This window comes from Sporobolomyces koalae (genome assembly GCF_050403365.1).
Source record: "Sporobolomyces koalae JCM15063 DNA, S_koalae_JCM15063T_v1_ctg7, whole genome shotgun sequence".
In the NCBI taxonomy this organism is placed as follows: Eukaryota; Fungi; Basidiomycota; class Microbotryomycetes; order Sporidiobolales; family Sporidiobolaceae; genus Sporobolomyces; species Sporobolomyces koalae.
The window spans coordinates 419155-440976 of NW_027481764.1; the positions used below are offsets into that span (position 1 = coordinate 419155).

The 21822-nt window shown below is 56.9% G+C and overlaps 8 protein-coding genes across 8 annotated transcripts; 3 read left to right on the forward strand and 5 right to left on the reverse strand.

Annotated features, from left to right (window-relative positions):
* Window positions 1–245: 245 nt before the first annotated feature.
* RPA190 (DNA-directed RNA polymerase I core subunit RPA190) lies at window positions 246–6302 on the reverse strand (the record flags this gene model as incomplete). Its single annotated transcript, XM_076677233.1, has 12 exons — window positions 246–473; window positions 550–906; window positions 976–1829; window positions 1892–1941; window positions 2012–3423; window positions 3495–3825; window positions 3891–4168; window positions 4233–4454; window positions 4524–5370; window positions 5437–5804; window positions 5878–6037; window positions 6118–6302. 12 exons carry the CDS (start codon window positions 6300–6302, stop codon window positions 246–248), a joined length of 5292 nt encoding a protein of 1763 aa, XP_076535752.1.
* Window positions 6303–6745: 443 nt separating this feature from the next.
* JCM15063_004190 (uncharacterized protein) lies at window positions 6746–8747 on the forward strand (the record flags this gene model as incomplete). Its single annotated transcript, XM_076677234.1, has 2 exons — window positions 6746–7196; window positions 7258–8747. The coding sequence occupies 2 exons, from the start codon at window positions 6746–6748 to the stop codon at window positions 8745–8747; spliced, it is 1941 nt and encodes a 646-aa protein (XP_076535753.1).
* A 312-nt stretch (window positions 8748–9059) lies between these two features.
* JCM15063_004191 (uncharacterized protein) lies at window positions 9060–11550 on the reverse strand (the record flags this gene model as incomplete). The annotated part of the gene is made up of 10 exons (XM_076677235.1): window positions 9060–9830; window positions 9892–10035; window positions 10099–10311; window positions 10370–10546; window positions 10611–10691; window positions 10758–10922; window positions 10982–11002; window positions 11074–11301; window positions 11363–11389; window positions 11458–11550. The coding sequence occupies 10 exons, from the start codon at window positions 11548–11550 to the stop codon at window positions 9060–9062; spliced, it is 1920 nt and encodes a 639-aa protein (XP_076535754.1).
* A 753-nt stretch (window positions 11551–12303) lies between these two features.
* On the reverse strand, window positions 12304–13498 carry CHO1 (CDP-diacylglycerol-serine O-phosphatidyltransferase; the record flags this gene model as incomplete). Its single annotated transcript, XM_076677236.1, has 5 exons — window positions 12304–12319; window positions 12400–12776; window positions 12841–12958; window positions 13030–13137; window positions 13227–13498. The coding sequence occupies 5 exons, from the start codon at window positions 13496–13498 to the stop codon at window positions 12304–12306; spliced, it is 891 nt and encodes a 296-aa protein (XP_076535755.1).
* A 220-nt stretch (window positions 13499–13718) lies between these two features.
* JCM15063_004193 (uncharacterized protein) lies at window positions 13719–14737 on the forward strand (the record flags this gene model as incomplete). Its single annotated transcript, XM_076677237.1, has 5 exons — window positions 13719–13885; window positions 13965–14350; window positions 14420–14479; window positions 14544–14583; window positions 14653–14737. The coding sequence occupies 5 exons, from the start codon at window positions 13719–13721 to the stop codon at window positions 14735–14737; spliced, it is 738 nt and encodes a 245-aa protein (XP_076535756.1).
* A 147-nt stretch (window positions 14738–14884) lies between these two features.
* Window positions 14885–16053, reverse strand: JCM15063_004194 (uncharacterized protein; the record flags this gene model as incomplete). Its single annotated transcript, XM_076677238.1, has 3 exons — window positions 14885–15460; window positions 15531–15809; window positions 15910–16053. The coding sequence occupies 3 exons, from the start codon at window positions 16051–16053 to the stop codon at window positions 14885–14887; spliced, it is 999 nt and encodes a 332-aa protein (XP_076535757.1).
* Window positions 16054–16101: 48 nt separating this feature from the next.
* Window positions 16102–18110, forward strand: JCM15063_004195 (uncharacterized protein; the record flags this gene model as incomplete). The annotated part of the gene is made up of 7 exons (XM_076677239.1): window positions 16102–16145; window positions 16255–16301; window positions 16357–16469; window positions 16539–17191; window positions 17257–17331; window positions 17399–17543; window positions 17613–18110. 7 exons carry the CDS (start codon window positions 16102–16104, stop codon window positions 18108–18110), a joined length of 1575 nt encoding a protein of 524 aa, XP_076535758.1.
* A 1630-nt stretch (window positions 18111–19740) lies between these two features.
* Window positions 19741–21663, reverse strand: HAT2 (Hat2p; the record flags this gene model as incomplete). The annotated part of the gene is made up of 10 exons (XM_076677240.1): window positions 19741–19824; window positions 19898–20194; window positions 20278–20407; window positions 20478–20545; window positions 20609–20687; window positions 20758–20838; window positions 20920–21145; window positions 21213–21468; window positions 21547–21567; window positions 21634–21663. The coding sequence occupies 10 exons, from the start codon at window positions 21661–21663 to the stop codon at window positions 19741–19743; spliced, it is 1272 nt and encodes a 423-aa protein (XP_076535759.1).
* Between the last annotated feature and the right edge of the window lie 159 nt (window positions 21664–21822).

Genomic DNA, 21822 nt, shown 5'->3' on the forward strand with positions numbered 1-21822 from the left:
GATGGTTAGGAATCGGGACCTCGAGCTGCGAAAGTGAGAGCGCGCTAGCCGGCTTGAGCTCAGAGCACAATGCGGAGACACAAGAGGGGACAAGTCGCGTCTTCCTTCATCTCGAGCCCCTGACTGAATTCGCTCAATGCGGGCCGAGCCGAGATCGTGCGCACTTCATACGCTCTCCTTGACAGAATCACATGCAAAAGATCGAGAGTTGTTGCAATGGTTCAGAACGCTCTACAAATCGCAATCTATGCGGCAGCTTCCACCACGCTTCGAATCGCGAACGCACCCGTTCCACTCTCCGGCGTCCGTCCGACGACGATCCTCGCCGACGGTCCGACCATGTTGTCAAAGTCGCCGTGAAGCGCCGCTTCGGCAACAAAGCCGGCAGTGGTCTCGAACGAAGCCTTGAGGAAAGGCGACGAGTTGTTCGAGAGACCCGTTCGGTTGAACGGCTTGTACCCTCCTTCCGAGGTCTGTTCCGAGACATGAGATTCCGAGTCAGTCATTCAGTCCAGTGCCTTCTCTTGAAAATCGCGGAAGGTAATTCACCATGTAATCTGCGATGACAGTCAAGTGACGGTAGTCGACTCCAATACCGTACACCGAGAAGACGGCCGACATCTCGTTGATGATCGACGAGCGCGCAGCCTCGACACCGTACGTTCGCAGAATCGCGCCGACGTCGTTCGTCGAGAGCCGGTTGAGGTCGACAACACCGTTACCGAAGTTCCACAGGGCGTGCAAGTTGACTCCCTCGGTGACGGCGTTCCGCTGGGCGGCAGCGTTCGCGTTGGCAGCCTTGGCGACAAAACAGCGGGCGATTCCGGGCACCTCGTGCACGACAGCGTTGCGGCAGACCTCCTCGACGATACCAACGAGCAAGAGCTTGTGTGCTTGCGAAGAGAACTGTGTACAATGGGCGAGAGAGAATTAGTAGGGAAACGCGAGGTCAGAAGCCGCGATGAACGGACGAACCTCAAGCTCAAATTCGCAGAACTCGCCCTCCTCCTTGTCAAAGACGAGCTTGTTGATGTAGCGCGAGCTTTCGCCCACTCGTCGCTCGAGCGTCTTGATCCTCTCAACCAGCTGAGCTTTCGAGCGTTTGGCAACGATTTCCTCGTCTTCCGACTCAGCATCACTGTCGTCGTCATCGCTCGATTCCCGGTCTTCGTCGTCTTCCTTAAACTTGGCTTCGAGTGCCTCTTCGGCATCGTCCTCGTTGTCCTCGTCCTCATCTTCGTCGTAGGTGGCTTCCTCGTCACCTTGACGTTTCCTGCGCTCATCGTCGGCATCGCCATCGATCTCCTCACCCTCGTCGCGACCGACCACACCGGCGTCGGCTTCCCCGCCGCCATCCTCGTCCGCGCCGCTCGACTTGCCGCCACGCGACTTCTCTTTGCGGCCCTTGCCCATGTCTCCCGCTTGACTCTTGATCTCCTTGTCGTTCTGCTTGATCTCCTTGAGGATCGCCTTGTCGAGCATCGGCACAAAATTCTTCGCGATACCAGTTACAATCTGTTCGGGTTTGATCGAGTATTCGGCTTCGTAATCGACTCGAGGGAACAAGTTCAATCGGACCGTGTACGTCTTCTGTCGCGAGTAGTTCGTCTCGGCAGTCTTTGGCGAAAGCTTCTCGACAACGGTGACGTCGTCGAGCACTTGCGAGAGGACGAGTCGGGTCGAGGACTGACAGAACGTTTTGAGGCGCGTGTCGGTAACGTTCTCGAGAATCGGCAAGTTCATCGTTGGCGTCTTGATGTCTTGAGATGCAGTCATGACAATTTCACGGAGACGAGGGATACCGAGCGTGACGTTGGCGGCACCGTGACCTGTTTGAGAATGAGAATATGAGAGCGAGTCCGGTGGAGCAGAGACAGGATTCATCTCGTACCAGCGAAATGGAAGGTGTTCAGTGTCATCTGGGTAGAAGGTTCTCCAACACTGCAGCAATGACAAGTAGGTCAGCCTCGATGGTGACGACGATCGGGGGAGGAGGAGAAGGGATGCTTACCCTTGCGAAGCCATCAAACCCACAGCCTCTCCCGGCTCGACAAGACTCCTCATGTAACGCATGTGCATGAGCCCCCGGAAGTGTTCTTGAGTCACGAGCTGGTCTCGGCGGATGAACCCAGGCCAGTCCTCCATGTGCTTCTTCTTCTTCGGGCGGATGAGCCGCTGCCTCGGGTTCTTGATGTAGTCCTCGATCGCTTGCGCATACCGCTCCGAAACTGCACCGGCGACGGTCGAAGGCGACAGGGACGACAGGAGGGGATCATTCGCTTCAGGGTGTTTGAGCGCCTTCTTCATGGCCGACTCGCCGACGACGTCTTCGATCGCGGCAACCTTCGTGAGCGCTTCTCGAGGGTTGTAGCGAGCGACGATCGACTCCATGTTCTTAATCGCAAATTCGAACTGGTGCAAATGCTTTTGCTTCGTCACGTCGAGCGAGTCCTCTCCGTAGTGGAACTGCAGGACCGAGTGGTCGGCATTGCGAACCGTGTGGTCGTAGTGCACGCGTAGACCTTCGAGATGCTTGATCAAGCAACGCTGGAGGTATCCCGAACGCGACGTCTTGACGGCTGTATCGATCAATCCTTCTCGACCGGCCATGCAATGGAAGTAGTACTCCTGCGGGCGGATTCCGGTCAAGAAACGACCGGCAACGAATCCACCGGCACGCGGTGCCGTCTCGAACGCCTTGAATGAAGGGAGCGTCTTTCCGGACACCATGGTCGGAACACGTCGACCTTCGAGCGACTGTTGACCGAGCAGGCACGAGATCTGACTCGCGTTGACGTTGGAGCCTTTCGCTCCCGAAACCGTCATCGTTTGCATGTTGTTGTGCGGGAAGGGTTTGACAAGTCCGTTGGGCAGACATTGCTTGATGAGCTGAGTCGTCACCTGGTTCGTCTCTCCCTCGACGGTCGCATCGAGTCCGGCGAGCTTGTAGTCATCACGCAGGATCTCTTCGAGTCGAGCACGAAGATCGTCGGCAGTGGCTGGGTCCGATCGATCGGCGGAAGCGAGTCCGGTGTACTCGAGGGCAGCGTCGAGACCCTTCTTGTTGACAGTCGTAAGCATCTTTCGTCGGTCCGCGTTTCCTTGGGCATTGAGCACGAGATCGTCCATTCGACACGAGAACGCGCGCGACTGAAGGAACTTTGTGAGCAGTCGGGACAGGACCGACAGCAGTTTGCCAGCGACTTCGGGGCCGTACAGCTCGAAGACGGAATGAACGAGACCATAGGGCGAAGCACCGATCTGTGCCTTGTCGATGATACCGGTGAGCAGATCGCCGTCATGTACAAGGACCTCGCCTTCCTCTGGGAAGATGCCCCATGCCGAGCTCGGCACTTTGCCCTTCGAGCTGAAGTGAATGCCGGCCATCGAGGAAGGCTGGATGTTCTTGAGCAGCGTCGTGAACTAACGTCACAGGGCAAGCAGGGTAAGCGGCTCGTTCTCCCGCAGCATTGGAAACGTATATGAGGACTTACGATCTGCTTTCCAGTCCACATAGGTTTCGGCTTCCAGATCGCAGGGGGAACGGTCTTGACCGTACCTTCTCCCGTGTAGTTCTCCTCTGGCCTCAACGCGCCGTAGATCAATTGGTAGTACTGCTCTCGTGTGAAGAACGTGTCCTTGTTGGTCAACCAGACTCCCGACACGACGTGATCCTGAATCAGACCGCGCAAGGGGTTTCCGGATGTGGGCACGAGGTACTGGTTGTCGGTGTTGGCGATGAGACGTGCTTCGGCTTGGGCGATGAGCGATTGCGGGAAATGCATGTTCATCTCGTCTCCGTCGAAATCAGCGTTGTACGAGTTGCTACGAAAATGAATGTCTTGTCAGCGACCTGCTTCAGAAATTCGAGCCCGAGCGCAAGAACTGACCAGTTGGCGTAGTGCATCCTGATCGTCTTCTCTCCCTTGAGCACCTTGACTCGGTGACACATCATACTGGGCTTGTGCAGGGTCGGTTGACGGTTGAGGATGACAATGTCGCCATCTTGCAGATGTCGGTACACCTTGCGGTTGATTTGGGGAGTTCGGGTCGGAGGGAGTCCGACGTCGGGTCGACTCGACGAGGCGAGTCGCTGAGCGGGAGCAGACGACTCGGGAGCCAAGAGCTTGTTCGCTTGAGCTGTGCGCTCTTCGAGCGTCATGCGGTCCTGTAACATGCGGGAGAGACGGATCAGGACGATCCGCGGGAAGAAGAGCGGCGCGGCAACGTACAAGCGAGACCAAGTTCCCATCCTCCAACTGGATGAAGCTCGCTCCAGGGTGCTGGTGAGGGCCGTTGATCACCATCTGACGCAGCTGGTTGATGTTGTGAGGAGTGACGGGTTCGGGGAACGTAAGCTTGCGAGCGAAAACGGGGGGGACACCGATCTCGTTTGTCTCGATGTTGACATCGGGCGAGATGACGGATCGAGCGGCATAGTTGACACGTTTTCCCTTGAGAGTAACAATCGGGTCAGTTTCTGCATCACTGTGTAGCCGGATAGCAACGGATGAAATACTCACCATCATGTTCTTCCTGAACAATCCCTCCTTCTTTTCGAGCAATTGCTTGACTCCCATGGGGGGCTGCTTGCCCTGGCCAGGTCGCATAGGGTTCTTGCCCGAATCGACCATCGAGTTGACCGCGCTCTGGAGCTCGATGAGACTCTCGTACAACTGCGTCGTGACCCTCGCGCGGTCGACTTTCGGTTTGCCATCTTCTCCGAGGAACTCGGCATCTTCCGGGTTGGTCAACAGGCGCAGCAGACGGTCGTTCGTGCTCTTGACGACGAGAGATTGACGCAAGATCCCGTTCAAGAGTCCGTTCTGAGGGTTTTCGAACTTTTGGTCTCCCATGGTTGCGGCGGGACGGAACCGCGAAGGAGGAACCGAGATGACGTCCATGAAGAAGATATCGGGCGATGCGGTCGGGCGTGCAGCAGAGGTGGAGGCGACACGCGCAGACTTGTTGAGGGGAGCGAGAGGACCGTGTGGCGCGTAGATCAACGTGACGAGATCTCGTTCGTTCGCGAACAGGCGGCGGAGATGCGCTCGAACTTCATCGGGAGTGACGATACGTTCCGTTTGCCTGCCTCGGGTGTTGCCGATCGCATCTTCGTCCTCCTCGTCTTCATCAGACTCTTCTGCCTCGTCGACCTGCATCGCTGCGTCGTCGTCTGACTCGTCGTCACCATCGATCGCCATGCCGTTCGAGGCTTGTTCCTGCTTGGGCTTGGACAAGAGGAGGGCCTGATCGCGCAGGACGTTCGGCCTGCGGATGCCGAGCGCCTTGTGGACGCCTTTCTGCTTCGCGACGAGCGAGTACTCGATGATCTTGGTGTGACCTTCCTTGCGGAATCGGTGCGCGTACCTATTTCGTGCGACAACAAGCGTAAGTGGGGGCGAGCTGGAGCCGATGGCTTGATGGTCAACTCACGCGCCACAGTGCTCGCAGCGCTTCTTGCCGCTCAAGCTCTTGAGGAACTCGTGGATGACTTTCTTCCTAACGTCAAACACGGTTCCGCTCTCCTTGTACTCGTCTCGGCCTCGGTCACGGTCTCCGTTGAGCTTCTTGCCACTCTTGACGGCCGTGTCGACAAAGGTCTGGAGCCTGCGCTTGAACTCTTCGACGGTCTCGTCGGTCGACTCTCCAGCCTCGGCATCCTCGATGTTCTGCGACGCGGAGGCTTTCTTCGAGCGGGCCTTTGAGCCAGTTGCGGGGGGGACGAAGACCTGATCGATGGCGAGGGCTGCAACGACATGCCCATGTTCGAGCAGGGTCAAACGTGCGATTTGTTTTAGCAGCTAGAATAGGGCCAGGTCGAAGTCAGTCGCATGCAATAGCCAGCTTAATCGAGAACCGCAGAAGGAGGCTCACTTGAACATCGTTGACTAGGAAGCGGTGGCAGTAGGAGCAGGTGCCGCGCAGGATCTGGAACGCTTGCACGAGGTACATGGGGTGAAACACGGGTGCGGGCAACTGAATGTGTCCAAAGTGACCGGGGCAGTCGAACGAAGTGAGGTGACATGTCGTGCAGCTGTTGAAGCAGATAGGAAGAGAGGATGAGAACAGAGAGCCAGGGTAGCGCGAGACGAGCGAAAGAAAAAGAAAACGCACATGTCACCCTTGCCAAGGGGACCGAACGCAGGGTCATACAGTCCACCAGCGTTGGGGTTGTTGAGGTTGTCAAACAGGGACGGGTTGGTGACCTGCTTGACCGAGATGTTGCGGATGTCGCTCGACGAGAGATAGGTGAACGACACCGACGTGATCGACGACGAGACTGGGTGCGCGATATCCATCTGGGGCTACTGTTCTCGTTCCCGACGGGCGGTCTACCTTGGGCGGATCTGTGAGACGAGAGAGTCGAGTCGAACCTGATCAAACCGAGTCGGTCGTCGAGCTAGCGATCGCGTTCGAAGACTCGTAGGTGACTCGCGCAAGACCTCGTGAGCGTCGGAGAGGGTCCAACGAGCGGAACGGGCCGGAGATGGGCTTGTACAGCCCCTTTTGGGTTGGAGAAGAGGAACGCAAAAAAGATTAGCGGAAACTTTTCCAGCTGCTGGCTGATCTCGCCTGCGCACCTCCACCCGCGCGCAGGTTCTGACCTCGCCTCGCTGCGACTTGGGCATGCGCTACTAGACCCGACGCGGACAGCGTTGAACGTCTCACGCGCACGGATCTCGCGATCGTCTCGCCTTTGTCTCGCCCCACACGTCGACCAACCCGGACAGCTTCGCACCGCATGACCGGCATCATGGTCTGGCTGCAGGGCAGGGTCGCCAGGACAGGTATTCGGCGGTGGCTCGTGATCGTAGTGGTTGCCCTCGGGATCGTGTGGCTCTCGCGCAAGTCGTCTCACGCGAGCTGGTCTCGGGCTCATGCCCTACTCGACCGAATCGGGCAGCCGGTAGAAGAGCTGCCGCGCGTCGACCGATCTGCACTCGACAAGCTCCGACTGCTCGAGATTCATCACGGCGCCGACGAGGATGACGACCACGCCCTCGCTCCCGACCCTCCCGCGCACGACCGCCTCGACCGCCCGCCGCTCGTCGCAGAGATCCCAGAGCCAGACAAGCCCAGCGCACTCGCACCCGTGCTGCGCCTGGACAAGATCCCCGCCGACATCCTCGACGAGCAGGTGTGCGGTGCTGCACCCGGACACAGCTGCCAGTTCCTCGTACCAGCCTGGCTGGGTGAGCAAATTTCGACAGTCCGAGCGAAAGTCTGTCTACTGATGCTGTTCTCTTGACCTAGGCGAACAGGAAACGAAAGCCCAGCAGCATTTGCACCAATTGGGTCTCCTTGCCCTCGCGCTCAATCGCACCCTCGTGCTCCCAAACGTGTCCAAAAGTCGCCTCGGGACGTGCTACAAACACCCGTTCTCATTCTACTACGCGCCCGACTCTCTCTCGGCGCTTGGTATCCGCACCATCTCGCAGGAAGAGTTCCTGGCATGGACCCTTCAGCGCGACCCAGCCCCTTCTGCGCAAGTCGTGTCGATGATCAACGCAAAGCCGGGCCTGTATCCACAAGGTGCGGTCGAGATCGACTCGGCGGCTGACCCGTTCACGGTCCCGTCGAAACCGAATCGCAACTTGTGTCTGCGGTCCCCGCGGTCGAAGCTCGACTTCAACACGCACTCGCCCCTCGCGATTTACCCTCCCGAAGGCTTTCACAAGTCGGAAGCGGGCCGGCTTGGGTTCGGACAGAGCGTGATCAACACGCTCCTGTCCCCCGAAGTCGGCGCGAGATCGTCGCGCGTATCAAGTTCGAAGCACTACGACTACTCGCTGCCCGATGTCATGGCGTTCAATTATGAACTGCGATTTCCAATTGTGACTCCCGCCTCGATCGTCTCTTCCCTCGCTGCGACCGATCCCAGTATCGATCGGACACCGATACCCGAACTTCTCCCGTTCGCCCACTTCCCCTACGCCTCGGTGTGGACCGACCTTGCGGACGAGATGACGAGCAAACTCGCTCCGTTCATCTCGATTCACTGGCGCACTGAAACTCTCACCCCTTCGAACCTCCTCCCCTGCTCGCAATCGCTCCTGTCCAAGATCTTCTCGCTCAAGGAACAGTACCCCGAGATCGAAAATGTCTACCTCGCCACCGACTATCCGATCGAGCAACTCGACGCTTCCTTCTCGGGTCGTGATGGGGACCCGTCCGGTGCTGTCGCGCATTCAGGCACGTTTGCCAAGAGCGTCACGGAGCAACACCATTCCGTCATGAGGAAATTCCTCAGAGATTTCGAGAGGAGGTCGAAACGCTTGTCCAAGGGAACTGGAGGACATGCATTGAGACTGACCACGTTCGCGAAAGAAGAAGCAAGCTTGACCCTCGACCGCGAGAGTTCAACCCTGTCGTCTTCGCTCGTCGAACGTCTCGTCAATCTGACAACACCGGCAGGAGTCGACCGTTTAGAACTTGAACTCGATCAAGCCCGTCCCGATCTGCGCTTGAACCTCGGGGCATTGGATTCGGGACTCTTGGGGATCCTCGACAAGTCGATCGTCATGAAGTCTCAACTGTTCTTGACGGGCGTTCCTGGGATCGGGAGTTCGACGAAAGGCGCTTGTGCGAAACTGTCGAGTTTCACAAACCAATTGATCAACGCGAGGGAAGAACTGGTACTGCAACAACGAGGATCAGAAGGGGAAGATGAGACTGGAAGAAGACAGAGCACATTGTGGAACACAGTGCAACATTGGAGCTTGACGGGCGAAGAGGTAGATTGATCGCTTTGCTTTTTCCTTAGATCCCCCCTTAGATCCCCTCTCGGCTTGTAATACCCTTCTCACGCGCATTGCCCAAGAATCGTCTGTTTCTCTATACCTTTCAACCTGTCCTATTCTTCTTTACCCTCGTATCACGTAGTTCATCTTCGACCGCAAGTCCAAGCTCGAGTTTCGATGGGACAGATCGCAGACTTCTCATTTCCTATGTAACGTTATGAACTACAGAAATGGAACAAGCGAAGTGCAGGACCTCAGAGCGGGACAAATGGGACAGGAAAGCAGGCGTGGCACGGAACAGGAGAGAAGCAAGCTTTATGCGATCGCGGAACGGTGCACACTCGCGCTCCTGCCCCGTGGTCGTTTCGAAGGTGAAAACGCCGCCACGCGATGAGGTTCCTCGTATGCAAAGTCACGGATGCCTGTTCTGCCTCGACTTGAAGAGCCGGACGACTGCTTCCTGGATACGGAGGGCGCGAGTACGGGGGGCACGGCCGCAACAGCGGAGCTCGGGCCATTCCCGAGGCAGCTACTCTTGCGATTGCGAGGCGTGTCGAGTCTGTCGCCGGCTGATTCATACGCCGAATCGTTTCCACGCATGTATTGTCGTGATGTGGTAGAACGGGACGAATCATCCGATGCACTTGAAGAGTCAGAGCGAGAGTCTGGCGATACAGCGCGCTGCTTTGTCCATGGAGGAATGGGCAAACGGCGTCGAAGATCTTTCCACGACGGCTTCGGCTGAATTGGGCGAGCTGATGGACTTGGAATCGAAGACGGGGCAGAGCATTGCCGGGGTTTGGTTCTCGCGTGTTTGACATCCTGAGGACGAGGAACCGCAGGATGATCTGGGTGTTCGAGCCAGTAGTCAACTCTTCGAGCTTCAGAGTTGTCGAGATCTGCCGATTGTCCAGTATGACCCCCGAGATCATTCGAACCGGACAATTGTCGGTGATGAGAAAGCCTTGAAGACGATGCCGGGACCTCCTGCCCGGTGGTGTGCTTGAGCGCAGGAAGATGATGTCGATCGTAGTGATTGTCCAATGGCACTCGACCATCTCTTCTCTCCTTCTCTACCTGCTTGAACTGTGGCAATCTCCGTCAGCGAACTAGTATGTTTCTTGATCGAGAGGAGGAAGGAACCCACGAATTCCTCGACCTTCGTGGCGGACATTGATTCGACAGTGCCACAGATCTGCCAGCAGTTATCGTAAAGCTCTTGAGCCGAAATAAGTGTCGCTGGTGGATGGTCGTGCAGCATTCCGTGGAGCGTGCGCAGGACTATGGCGCTCTGTTATCCCATACTGAGTATGCTGACGTATGCGGAAGCAAGGCGTCGCGGAAGAGGACGTACTCGTTGAAGTAGGTCAGTCCTTTCGCGGGGCTGCGCGTGTTGCCGGAATTGACGTCTCTTGTCCACGACCTCGCAGGCCAATGCAGCAAACCAGTAATCTGCATTCAACCTCAAGGCACCGTCATCGAGGGTCTTTGCGACCTCTGCATCGCCCGCGTCGGAGTCCCAGGTTGAAAAAATCGTTCGACGTCGGTACAGTCGAAGCTTGAGGATCTGCGGATTTATTCGTCAGCACCGTAAATCCCCGTGAGGCGGAATGTCGAAGCCTGACTTCTTCGTGTAGCAAGTTATTCTCTTCGAGGTACAGTCGATGGGCATGCCGATGACATCCTTGGCAACGGCTCTCTGCATGGTCCGGATCGGACGAGGATGTGCATGAATGCTCCTGTTTGTCGGTCGTAGCGAGACGATGCGCCATGTCCTCCGCTCGAGACAAGGCATGAGCGAGCTGGTCAAGACACGCGAGTCAGACGCAGTTGGCCCTGATCCAGAAAGCTCAATGAGTGACGGACCTTGATCACGTTGCGGTCAGCTTCCGGTCCTTCCCGGAGTTGTTCTGCCAGCTCTTTGAAGTAGTATTCAGTCAGAAGGATCTGACAGAGATATGAGTCGATTTTAGGTCTCGTGCATCGGTCGTGCAAGCTTTGGGATGAACCTACCTTGTCGAGCTCGTACGCCTGCCTGCCTCCTAGCAGAATTCGTTTGTCTGCTTGTTCGCTGAACTCGCCTCCATTCGCGTCGAGTATGTAGTGGTAAGAGTCGAAAAGGTGCTTGCTCAGTAAATGGATGTCGTGATCGAAACCGGCAAGGTGTTTCTCGAAGGTCTGTTGATCACTCTCGTTAGTCAGAAGAGCATGGTCTCGATCGACAATACAGGTCTTACCTTGTCGAAGTGCTCCGCAACCTTGATAGTGAAGAGCGAGACTTGTAGTCAGGTATCGCCATATGACCTCGAAGCAGATGGAGTGCACGTACACGGGCTTGAAGAAGTTGTTGATCTCGTTTGAGCTGTTCGCTAACCGCGTGCAGTCTCTCCCTCGTCCTTTCTTCGATTGCTGCCTCAGAGCTTGGAGTCTCTGCCTCGCAGATTGGAGTTTCTCCCCCGGTCACGGTAGACAACAATTCTCGGTCAAACGATTTGAGACTGTGCACGAACGAGCGCTTGCGGACTTCCTCTGGCACCAGTGTACGAGGGTCGACCGGCTAAGAGCAGAACTTAGAATCAGACCGCCGCAATCACCTGACGAGGACGAGACTGACGCACAGGCAGAGTCGGGGCAGAGTTTGAACGCTTTCATGGGCAAAGAGGTGAGCGATCGAGCGTTCCGCGATTACCCCGACAAGAGCGCAGGTACTTACTGTCATTTTCGATTGAGTGAACTCGGACACAGAGTCTACTGCCTCTCGTCGTTGCTGAATGTCAGCGTCCCGCTCCAGCGCGTAGCGAGCCATGGCTATTCTGCCACTATCGGTCGAAGTCCATTTTTTGACCAGATCCTCAGTGAGCTTCGACTGTACCCTCGTTCACAGATGTTGAGTGTAAGCAGCTGGTGTTCGCCGAACGAGGACAGGTGCAGACCGAGATTGCTTGCCTCTGAAGCACGACGCTCCTTCTCTCTCGCGGCTGCTACCTTCGTGATCCGGGGCTGGTTGCCGGCAATGAATGTCTGAGCTGTCCTCACTGGTGAAGGGCTTCGACTGAGTCGGTACAGATCGAATGGAAAAGGAAAGGAGGATCAGCGAGTGGTCAAAGTGGGCAAGCTGGAAGGTATGCAACTCACTCGCGGGGAATGCGTTGTGAGCTACCCGAGGAGCCGCGCGGCCTGAAGCGAGACGACATGCCGATGGTGAGACGACCAACAGTAAGAAAGGAAAGAGAAGGATCAAAGCAAGGTCAGGCTGGTCCCCCGCGTTGAGAACAGACCTCGACGCCGGGTCCGCGGATGTCTCGCGGATAACGTGACCCCTCGATCGACAAACACAACGTGGGGCGAACGCCACGGCCGCGAGTACCCTCTCTCGGCTCGGCCGACGGACAGCGGAAAGGGCACATGCACGAAAGGGTCGGAACGTCGGAATTTCTTTTGCAGGCCGAGAAACAAGGCAGAAGCAGCGTTTGCATATTACGGCTTCGGATGAGGGAGACGACTCGCAGAGAACAAGGACATCGAAGGCAGGCAATACGGTTCTGCACCCAGCAAGCCTCTAGAACTTGGGAATCCTGGGAACAAGCAAACGCGTGATCAGTGACGATGACCATTATGAACGGCCCGGAATACCGAGAACCCAGCGATCGCTCACCTGAGAGTCTTGCTGATCATCATCATGCCCCACACTGCGAACACCAAGCTGAACCAGTGCAGGTCGATGCCGACCGATGCGAGAGGTTCGATCAGACCGAAAGGAAGTCCCGGACCTTTTCCACCTGCCGTGACGTAGTATCCATTCTTGAGCGAGACGGCCATGGCAGCGCAGACGAAGAGCGAAGACGGGATCGGAAGGCCTTCAAAGTACTTCGATTTCCCGGTCGCGTCTTTCGGCACGAGAGCGACAGTTGCATTGAACCGGGCGAGACGCGCGATACCGGAACAGATGAAGGACGTCAGGACGAGAGTGTCGGGGATCGTACGTAAGCCGAGAGTCCAGGCAGCAACCGCGGGAGCGACACCAAACGAAATCTACAAGGTCATGCACGCATCAGCCTCGGTCACCTCCTGATGGGCAGAACTTGAATAGACTTGCAGAATCTGCGAGACTGTCGAGCTCTTGTCCGAGCATGCTGCTTTCGTTCCTCCAGCGAGCGACTTTGCCGTCAAAGATATCGAAAATCATGCCAAGCAGCGGGTACGACAACGCGTACCTGAAGTCCCGCACGAGGTACATGGGTCAGTCCGCGCGCAAAGACCTGCGGTGAACCAGTACCATACTGACCAGAGGTACGTGACATCGTTCGTCGCGAGGTATTGCGCGGACGAGAAGAGCGAGAGGGATCCGCAGAACCCGTTGCCGAGCGTGACAATATCGGCGAGGCGGAAATTCCTGTAAGGGTGCATAGGCGAGCGAGAGGCGTGAGGAACAGGAAATCCACTGCGACTGCGGATGACAGCAGGTGCAACGGTGCAACGGACCTGACGAGACTGAAGTGACGGTCGTCCTGGACAAACTCCTTTAGCTGGGCTCGCTTCTCTTCCTTGGAGGATTCGAGCGTAGTGGTGCTCTCTCGTCGAGCCGCAACGGCGTTTGCTGCCTTGATTGCAGTGGAAGACCCGGTCGGGGCATTCGTTTTCGGGGACGCCTGTGCTGACTCGCCAGTGGCTGGGGGCGCGGTGAGGTCTGCAGCTGTTCCTACAATCGTTCCAGGTCCCGGTGCGAGAGAGGACAGCAGGTTCAGTTTCATCATCTCGCATGACCAGTCGCACGATTCCGGGACGAGGATTGCATGGGCCACCAGAACGCACCTGGCATGTTGTATTCGAGATTTGTATGCTTGGGGTGGGTGGTTCGAGAGTTGCAGCTGGATGGAGACGAAGGCACTTCGACCTCGAGCAACGTCATTTCATGAACCAATACTTGCGCCTCTTTGCCCGTTCGTGCGCTGATCAACCTCCATCAACATCTCAATGTCGTTCCCCGAGACGGTACCTCGGTCACCAGCTGCAATCGCCCTCCATGTCGTGGCATTCGCATCGTTGAGCTGGTCTTTCCTGCAACTCTTCAAGCCGTCGCCGATCCACGATTTCATGGTCAGCCAGTATGGCGGTCATTGGCAGTACCTCACCATCCTGTCGTACGCATGCTCTCAAACACTTTGTGCGAATCGGGTCTCGGCTGACGCTGCGCTCGGTCTACGTCGTCGCCGATTCTAGACTCGCAATCGCCTGGCTGACGTTCCTGTGTGCCCTCCTGAAGGATGCATTCCCTTCAGTCAACCTCTTTGCGCGACTCAAGACGTCTCTCGGAGTCATTGCGACTCCGATCGAAGGTTTCGTCGCCCTCATGTACTGGGGTTTGATGCTGATCGACCCCTCGCTCCTGGTCCCGCCTGATCCCGAGTTCTACCTGCCGCTCAAACTCGACGTTTCGATCCATGGCTTGCCCGCCGTGTACCTGTGGCTCGACTTTTTGTGCTTCTCGCCCCCGTTCCCGAAAGCCGCGCGACCTTTGACCCTGTCGGCCAGCGCGGTCGTGCTGTACACCGCTTGGATGGAGTGGACCGCTTCAAAGAACGGACGATTCCCGTATCCTTTCCTCGGTGCGTCGTCCTTCGTTCAATCAACTGCGGACCTCCTTTCCCTGACCGTCCCTGAGCGAAACTGCGCAGATGACATGTCGCAAGCCCAGAGATCGATCTTTTATCTCTTCCAGATCCCACTCGTCATTGGTACGCTTACAAACCCTGTCTTCCTCCGACTAAGCGGACTGATCTCACTTTTGCGTTTGTCTAGCGTTGTTCAAGGCGGCGAACGGTTTGCACCACCTGATTCGGTCCGTCTTTCTAATCTGATTGAGCATTATTCCCGTTTCGTAGCTAACAGTTCTGGCGTTCACGTACAGTGGGAACGAAGCTCGAGAAGCTCGACACATCAAGTCTGTCGAATCGAAAGCTTCGAGCAAAATCGACGACGTCAAGAGTCGATAACACAATCACAACTGTTGTACCAATGAGTGATCTCGCAGACTGCCCTCTGCAATTATCCCTCCCTGTACGCGTGTAAAAGAAACGCTGGGCGTTCCGAGCGCGTATATCTTGTGTCGGAAGCGGTTTGATTGCGCAGTCTATCAAGGCTCAATCGAGTTTGCGGACATAGCGAGGACTGCTCGTTCTCGAAGGCGTCGGTTTTCTCGCAGGGGTTCCCTCTCCGGCTGTGCTCGCCCTCCCGATTCCGATCTCGGGCACATCTTTCCTCTTTGTCTCGGTCGCGACTGCGTTGACCTTGTCTTCGAGTTGGCGTTTCGAGGGCAACTGGGCTACTGCCGAGTCGTGGTTGCGATACACGAAGAATTGGAGGGCGAGCACTGCATTGAGAAGTGCAGCTCCCGCGAACCCGACAATCAGAACCGGATCGTTCGTCTCGGTGATCGACGTGAACACTCTGGCCAGACATCCTGCGAGCGAGTTGAACACGAGGAACGCCGACAATTGTCCGGTTGAGCCGAGACGCGCGTTGGACACGATCTGGGGCACTTTTGAAGAGAGCGAGAGCGGGATCGTGAGCGTCTGGAGGGTCGCGAGCAGCGAGGAGGGAACGATTGTCGAGGATGAGAGCGAGTACGCGAAACAGGAGAAGCTCGCGGCGATGGGCACGAGGCGAGTGAGGGTGGGACCGGGCGTGTAGGCTGCGATGAGTCCAATCAGGATTGCCTGCAGCGCGCGCGTCAAGGTCAATCTTTCGGACGCGAGAATATATTCGAGCGCCAGAGGGGGTACTCACGTTCTGCGCGAGGAGGAAGACCATCTCGCCGTACGTGCTCAGGGGAAACCCGTTGCGGACGTTGTACGCAACGGTGATGGCGGTCGCGGCAGTGTCGAGGAGGTAGCTCGAGAGCGAGAGTCCGCGGGCTGACTTGGCCGAGAGGACGGTCAGGATCTGGGGCACCTTGACGATGGCGCCGCCTGCAATGATGCCGACGCCGAGCAGCTTGGAGACGGCGAGTTTGAGGCATTCGGTCGAGTGCAAGTTGGTGTTGTACACGAGCGTCGTGTAGCACTCCTGTCAAGCGGGTCTCGATTCAGTGTAAGGGTCCTCGTGTCGTGAATGTGCCCTTGACAGGGCATAGCGAGAAGGCATATAGCGGAGGCGGAAGACGTACCTCGCCAAGCAGAGCTTCGAGCGAATCCCGGACGACAGCCGGGAGATTGCGGGTGATGGGCTGCAGCTTGTCCATCTTGAGGTAGCTCGAAGGCGGTGCTGAAAGAGAGGGATGACGAGTGGAAACTCGGTGATATGCACGCATCACCGCAACGAGCTCTTCAAACTCTCCACTCCACCCGCTACCCGTGCCATGTCGCGCTTTGTCAGACAGTCTGCGTACCGTCACACGTTCGGGTCAGTCTCGGGCGCTGCACCCTCTGCCGTGCTGCACGCTGCAGAGGCGCGAGATGGTCGTCCAAGTGGGGAGGCGCGCTCATTCTCATCTGTTTACTCGCCCGCGCAGCACTCCCGCCAAGCGCGAAGACGCCTACGACAACATCAAGATCTCGGGTGAGCGTCACATGCCCAGACCTCGCGCACCTCGAGCTGACCCATGCGGTGACAGCGTCCGCGTTCGATACGAATCTCGTGTCGGCGTCCTGCAAGTACCTCTCGGTCAACTGGCAAGCTTCGGGCGGCGGAGCATTCCTTGTCACCCCGTTGAACCACACGGGCAAGGTCAGCCCGATTTGCGCCTTGGCCCCGCTACCGACTGCGTTGCTGATCGCCTCTCCTCGCCGAATCTAGCTGCCCGACCTCTTCCCGCTCTGCCGCGCTCACACCGCCCCGGTCCTCGACACGCACTGGTCTCCGTTTGATGACTCGCTCGTCGCCTCGGTCGGAGAAGATGGCAAGCTCGCTTTGACCCGCATCGATGACGCGCTGCTGCAAGACGCCTGGTCGGGAGACCGCAAGGACCTGCCCGACCTCGAGCCGCTCTGGACCGTCGGCGCACACGGACGCAAAGCGGGTCACGTCCGCTTCCACCCAACCGCTTCGAACGTGCTCGCGACCGCGTCGACCGACGTCAAGGTGTGGGACGTCGACGCGCAGAAAGCCGTCTACACGAGCGACGTGCACGCCGACATGGTCCAGTCGATCGACTGGGACTGGTGTGGTGGCGTCTACGCGACCACGTGCAAGGACAAGAAGCTGCGCCTGTTCGACCCGCGTGCGGGCTCGGCCGCGGTCACGGTTGCCGACTCGCATTCGGGCGTCAAGGGTGCCCGCGTCACGTGGCTCGGAGCCCACGATCGCATGGTCACAACCGGATTCTCGCGCACGAGCGAGCGCCAGGTGTTCATGTGGGACTCGCGTGACATTACGAAAGGTCCGATCAAGCAGATGGGCATCGACCAGAGTTCGGGCATGCTCATGCCGTTCTTCAACGCGGGCAACAAGTAAGGGAGCAAATTCCGGACTTCTTGGCTCGTATCCGAGTCTGATCATGCTCTCACTCGCACAGCATCCTCTTTGTGGCTGGCAAGGGAGACGGCAACATTCGCATGTACGAGATGAAAGACGACGAACTCTTCTACCTGTCAGTCCCCATTCCCTCACCTCAGTCGAGTCTTACTCTGCTAGAGCCTGACCCCATGATTCGTCAGGTCCGATTACACGAGCCCGAACCCGCAGCGAGGTCTCTGTCTCGCGCCCGAGCGCGCTTCCGATGTCGGGTCGAACGAGATCGTCAAGGCGTACAAGGCTGCCGGAACGATGATCGAGCCCATCAGTTTTGTCGTGCCTCGCAAGGTGGGTCAACTCAACTGCCTCTCACGCTTTTCCCGAGATAAAGCGATCCTGATATCTCGTCTTCTTTAGTCGGATTCGTTCCAATCGGACTTGTACCCGCCCGCGCCGTCAGACCAGCCGGCTCTGTCATCGTCGGAATGGTTCGGAGGCAAGACGGCTGCGCCAATCTTGATCGATATGCAAACGCGTCAAACCTCGACCTCGTCTGACCCTACGTACAAAATTTACACGCCATCGACTTCGACTCCCGCTCCTACCCCTGCTCCCCAACCGAAAGCGGTCACCCCTCCTCCGGTCCGAGAGGCCTCTCCTCCCCCTCCCCCTGCTGCACGAGAACCGACTCCTCCTCCTCCTGTCGCCACACCGCGCGCCGCTTCTCCTTCGCCCACCCGCGCTGCTCCTGCTGCTCAACAGAACGGTCACGAAGACAACAACGGCAACAACAACTCCGAGTTGTCGGCGCTTCGGGAAGAGAATGCCGATTTGAAAGCGGCACTCGCCGAGAAAGACTCGGTTATCCGAGAACTCGAACTCAAACTCGAGAAGATCAAGGCGGCCTTCTTGTAGAACCAGGTATCGACATAGCCTCCTTCGCCTCGGAATTTGTATTGTAAAACAAAAGAAGTATGGGCCACGACAGAGACGTCGTCCCATTTTAAGTTTATCTCTCACGTTTCTTCTGCCATGTTATGTTTCCTTTCAATCCGCTCCCTGCTTTCTCGCATCGTTCCATCTTGTCTTACAAGAAGACTTGGGTTCTGCACTCTCGTCAAGAATGTCTCAAGGGTTGTCACGAACTTCCCATCAGGTTGCAAACTAAACTTAATAATTTTGTTCGACTCATGTTTGGTTCTGACCTCGATCTTCGTCGCTCAACTCCTCAGACCCTCTATCCGAACAGTTTCCAACCTCCCCCTTAACAGAACAAAGTCCCATTCCTCGTCTTCACACGATCTCCGATCAACCAGATTCACCGGGGTTTTCCCTTCAATCTCGACTTCTGGCATCCTTTACTTGCCCTCCCATCTTTCTGCCCAGCTCTTTCTGTCTCTCTCACTCAACCCTCCCCCTTCTCTTTCTTGAAGCCTTGGGTTCTAGGACCCCCCTGAGGAGAAAACCCAAGGAATCCTCTCTGATCGGACGTTCCCCCAAGAAGGAGATCGCTCATAAGAGGATGACCTTGTCCCTCCGATCTCTCCTTCCTCTTCCAACACTCCTACAAGGGCGAGAGACAAGAAAGGAGAGTGTCCCAGGTGGGTCACGAAAGAAAAAGTGGAGAACCAGAGGACGCAGTTCACGATTCTTTCCTTGCGAGAAGGAGAGAAACGAACGGTTCTCGGTTCTTCACGCCTCCTCCCGTGGCCTCCCACTTCAAGTCTCCTCGATCCCTTGAGAAGCGTTGGTCGTTTTGTAGAGAGGGAGATCGGAGCTCCCCTTCTTGTTCGGTGGGGAAAGTCTTGAAGAGAGGACTCCCCTCTTGACGGGTTTTTGAAGCCTGTACAATCGGGGCTGCAGGGTCAAGAAGGCGAGAAGGAAGGTCGGATCTGCGGTCCCCTTGTGGAAAAGGGAACCCTCGATCAAAGTAAAGGACAAGAGTGAGCCAGAGTCAAGTTGAAAAGGGGTTCTCAGCACGAGTCAAGAGTCGGAGAAGCGAGGGTACACTCGATGGAGGAAGATGGAAACCGAGAAGTGGAGATGAAGAATGGTTTGGGTTAACCGAGTCGCCAAGGGAGAAGGGGGGAACAGTCGCCTTGTACAAGGTTTGTAGGGGCATGAGGAGGAGCGATCAAAGAGTCGAGTTGGTCATTCGGTACTGGTGGTGATCATCATCTGGGAAGTTGGGAAGAAAGAAAGACGAGAGAGCGCTGATTCACGCACGCGCGCGCGACGGCGACGGCGACGCGTATAATATCCATGAACCGCGAAAATGTTTCGTCGAGGCTGGATATGTTACCATCTGGTTGATCGGGGTAGCGAACGCTCAAGTTTTGGATTCGCGAATGATTGTTCGCACGTATGGCCGCGGGCACCAAAAGCCATATTTATACTAGACAGGTCACAGAAACGATTCTTTGCCCTGCAGCGCTAATACGACAGTGGGACCGCGGGTCGCTTGCACACGATAGTCAGCAAAGTAGCAGACTCGTCTGACTCTAGTCTGCTGGTGCTGCAAGCTCTTTTCAATTTAGACGATCCATTACTCGAGCTCGATCTCGTCGACAGCCCCTCCATCGTGGTTGTACAGCGTGCTCGAAGGCCTCCAGACTTGCAATACGTTGTCCTGTATAGATGTCGGCAGGTTATCAGCGGTCGAACAGAAGAGACGGAAGAGACTCCAAGAGACAGGTTCGTACCTCGGCAACGGTCGACAGGGTCCAATCCTCGTTCGAGTTCCAACTGAGATCGGTCGGTCTCGACGTGTGACCTCCGTGCACGAACATCAACTCGGGAGGACCGTCTTCGGCGTCTTCGGGAGTCTGTTCGAGCCCGATCTTGGACACGTCCCACAGGTTGATCCGCCGGTCGCCGGACGCCGATGCGAAGATCGTTTCGTTCATCGGCGACCATGCGAGCGACAGGACTTCGTCCGTGTGCGATTCGAAAGAGTGCAGTTTCAGTTTTAGGTTGCGCAAATCCCAGAGCGCGACCGTCTAATGGACGAAGATTGAAAATTTTCCGGTACAAGACTGAGATTAGTTTCGCCATTTCGGGCTGTGGGAGAGATGACTCGCACCTTGTCGGCAGATCCCGTGATCAGGATGTTTTCGTTGTGCGGCGCGAACGCGACCGCGTTGACTTCAGCATCATGCGCTTGTACTCTCGAAGTCGGCTTCACTGCTCCAGCATTTCCTCGGGTATCCCAGCTGCCAAGAACGAGAGTGTTGACCGTGAGCCAAGTTGACTCGAGTCTCAGCAAGGTGGGAAATGAAGTACATGAGTAGTTGCCGGTCGTCTCCGACGGACGCAAAGATGTTCTCGTCGAGGTTGTGCCACGCGACATCCTGAGATCGATCAGGAGGCATCAGTTGCGAGTCTCTGGAATCGGCCAGGAAAAGCGCGCTTACCTCGACAATCGAGGTGTGCCCTTTGTACACAGTGAGCGGTTCGAGAGACGAGTTGGTTTTCGAGTATCCGTTGATGTCCCTGTCATGTGCAGCGGAATCTCGAGTGTGTCAGACCATGCTTCGCATCTTGGCATGTCTGTCTTGCGTACCAGTGACAGACGGTTGTATCTTCCGAAGCACTGAGCAAGTGTCCAGCTTTTGCCGAGAGGGGGTTCCATGAGAGTCCGTATCTGCAAGGAAGGTCGATGCATGAGTTCGCATGCGCAAGATTACGCACAATGGCTCGATAGTGCAAAAAACCCGATATTTACCCTTCCTTCGTGTGACCTCGGAGGGTGATGTCGGGCTTGCACGTGTCACCGATTGGCTGGCTTGGGTGTTTCGTGCGGTCAAACACGTACACCTCGCCCATGACGGTCTTGGTCGCAATCAGGTCTGGGTTCTGGGGCATGTACCGCGCGCGGTTCACCTCGCCATTGTGGTTGATCGACTGTGTGATCTGGACGCGCGGTTCGGTCGCCGTGTGCGCGCCAATCTCTGGGAGGAATTGCACGAGGTGTGAGAACGAGGATGCACGCCGGGCAGAGACAAGGATGACGCGTACCGCCTCGTTCATCGTCGTACTTGTCAAGCGAGAGTTCGGACTGAGGTTTCGGGAGGTGCACGGTCGCGATCTGGAGGTAGTTGTTGTCCTCGCCCGAGGTGTGGGTCGCGAGGATCATGCGGTGCACGGTGTAGTCCTTGTCGGGCGGCGACTCCTTGTCGGGGAGCCATTGGCACGTGAGCGAAGGCCAGTCGAGCGCGTGCGTGACGACGAGGTCGTACAGGAAGGGCGAGTTCTTCTTCCAGATCTTGTACTCCTGTGAACAGACGGTAGCGCATCAGTCCATCTGGCAGCGGGTATGCGCGAGCAGCCGAGTGCCGCGAGGAGGACCGACTTCGTTGATGCTCTTGTACATCTGCAGCAGCCGGAACAGTACGCGCGATCAGGACGTGCACAAGCCAGACAGAAGAAGCGAGCTCACAGTCGCGGTCTCGTCCGCTTCGGTCGCCATGGTGAGATCAGCAGGCGACAGGCGCGTCTTGATCAGGTTTAGAGGGTGGGTCGATTACTCGGAGCTGCGGGTGCTGCTGGCGAGGCGAAGCGAGGTGTTGCTGATTACGCGTCGATATGCACGAACACGCACGACAGAGACGCTGGTCGGGCAGATGTC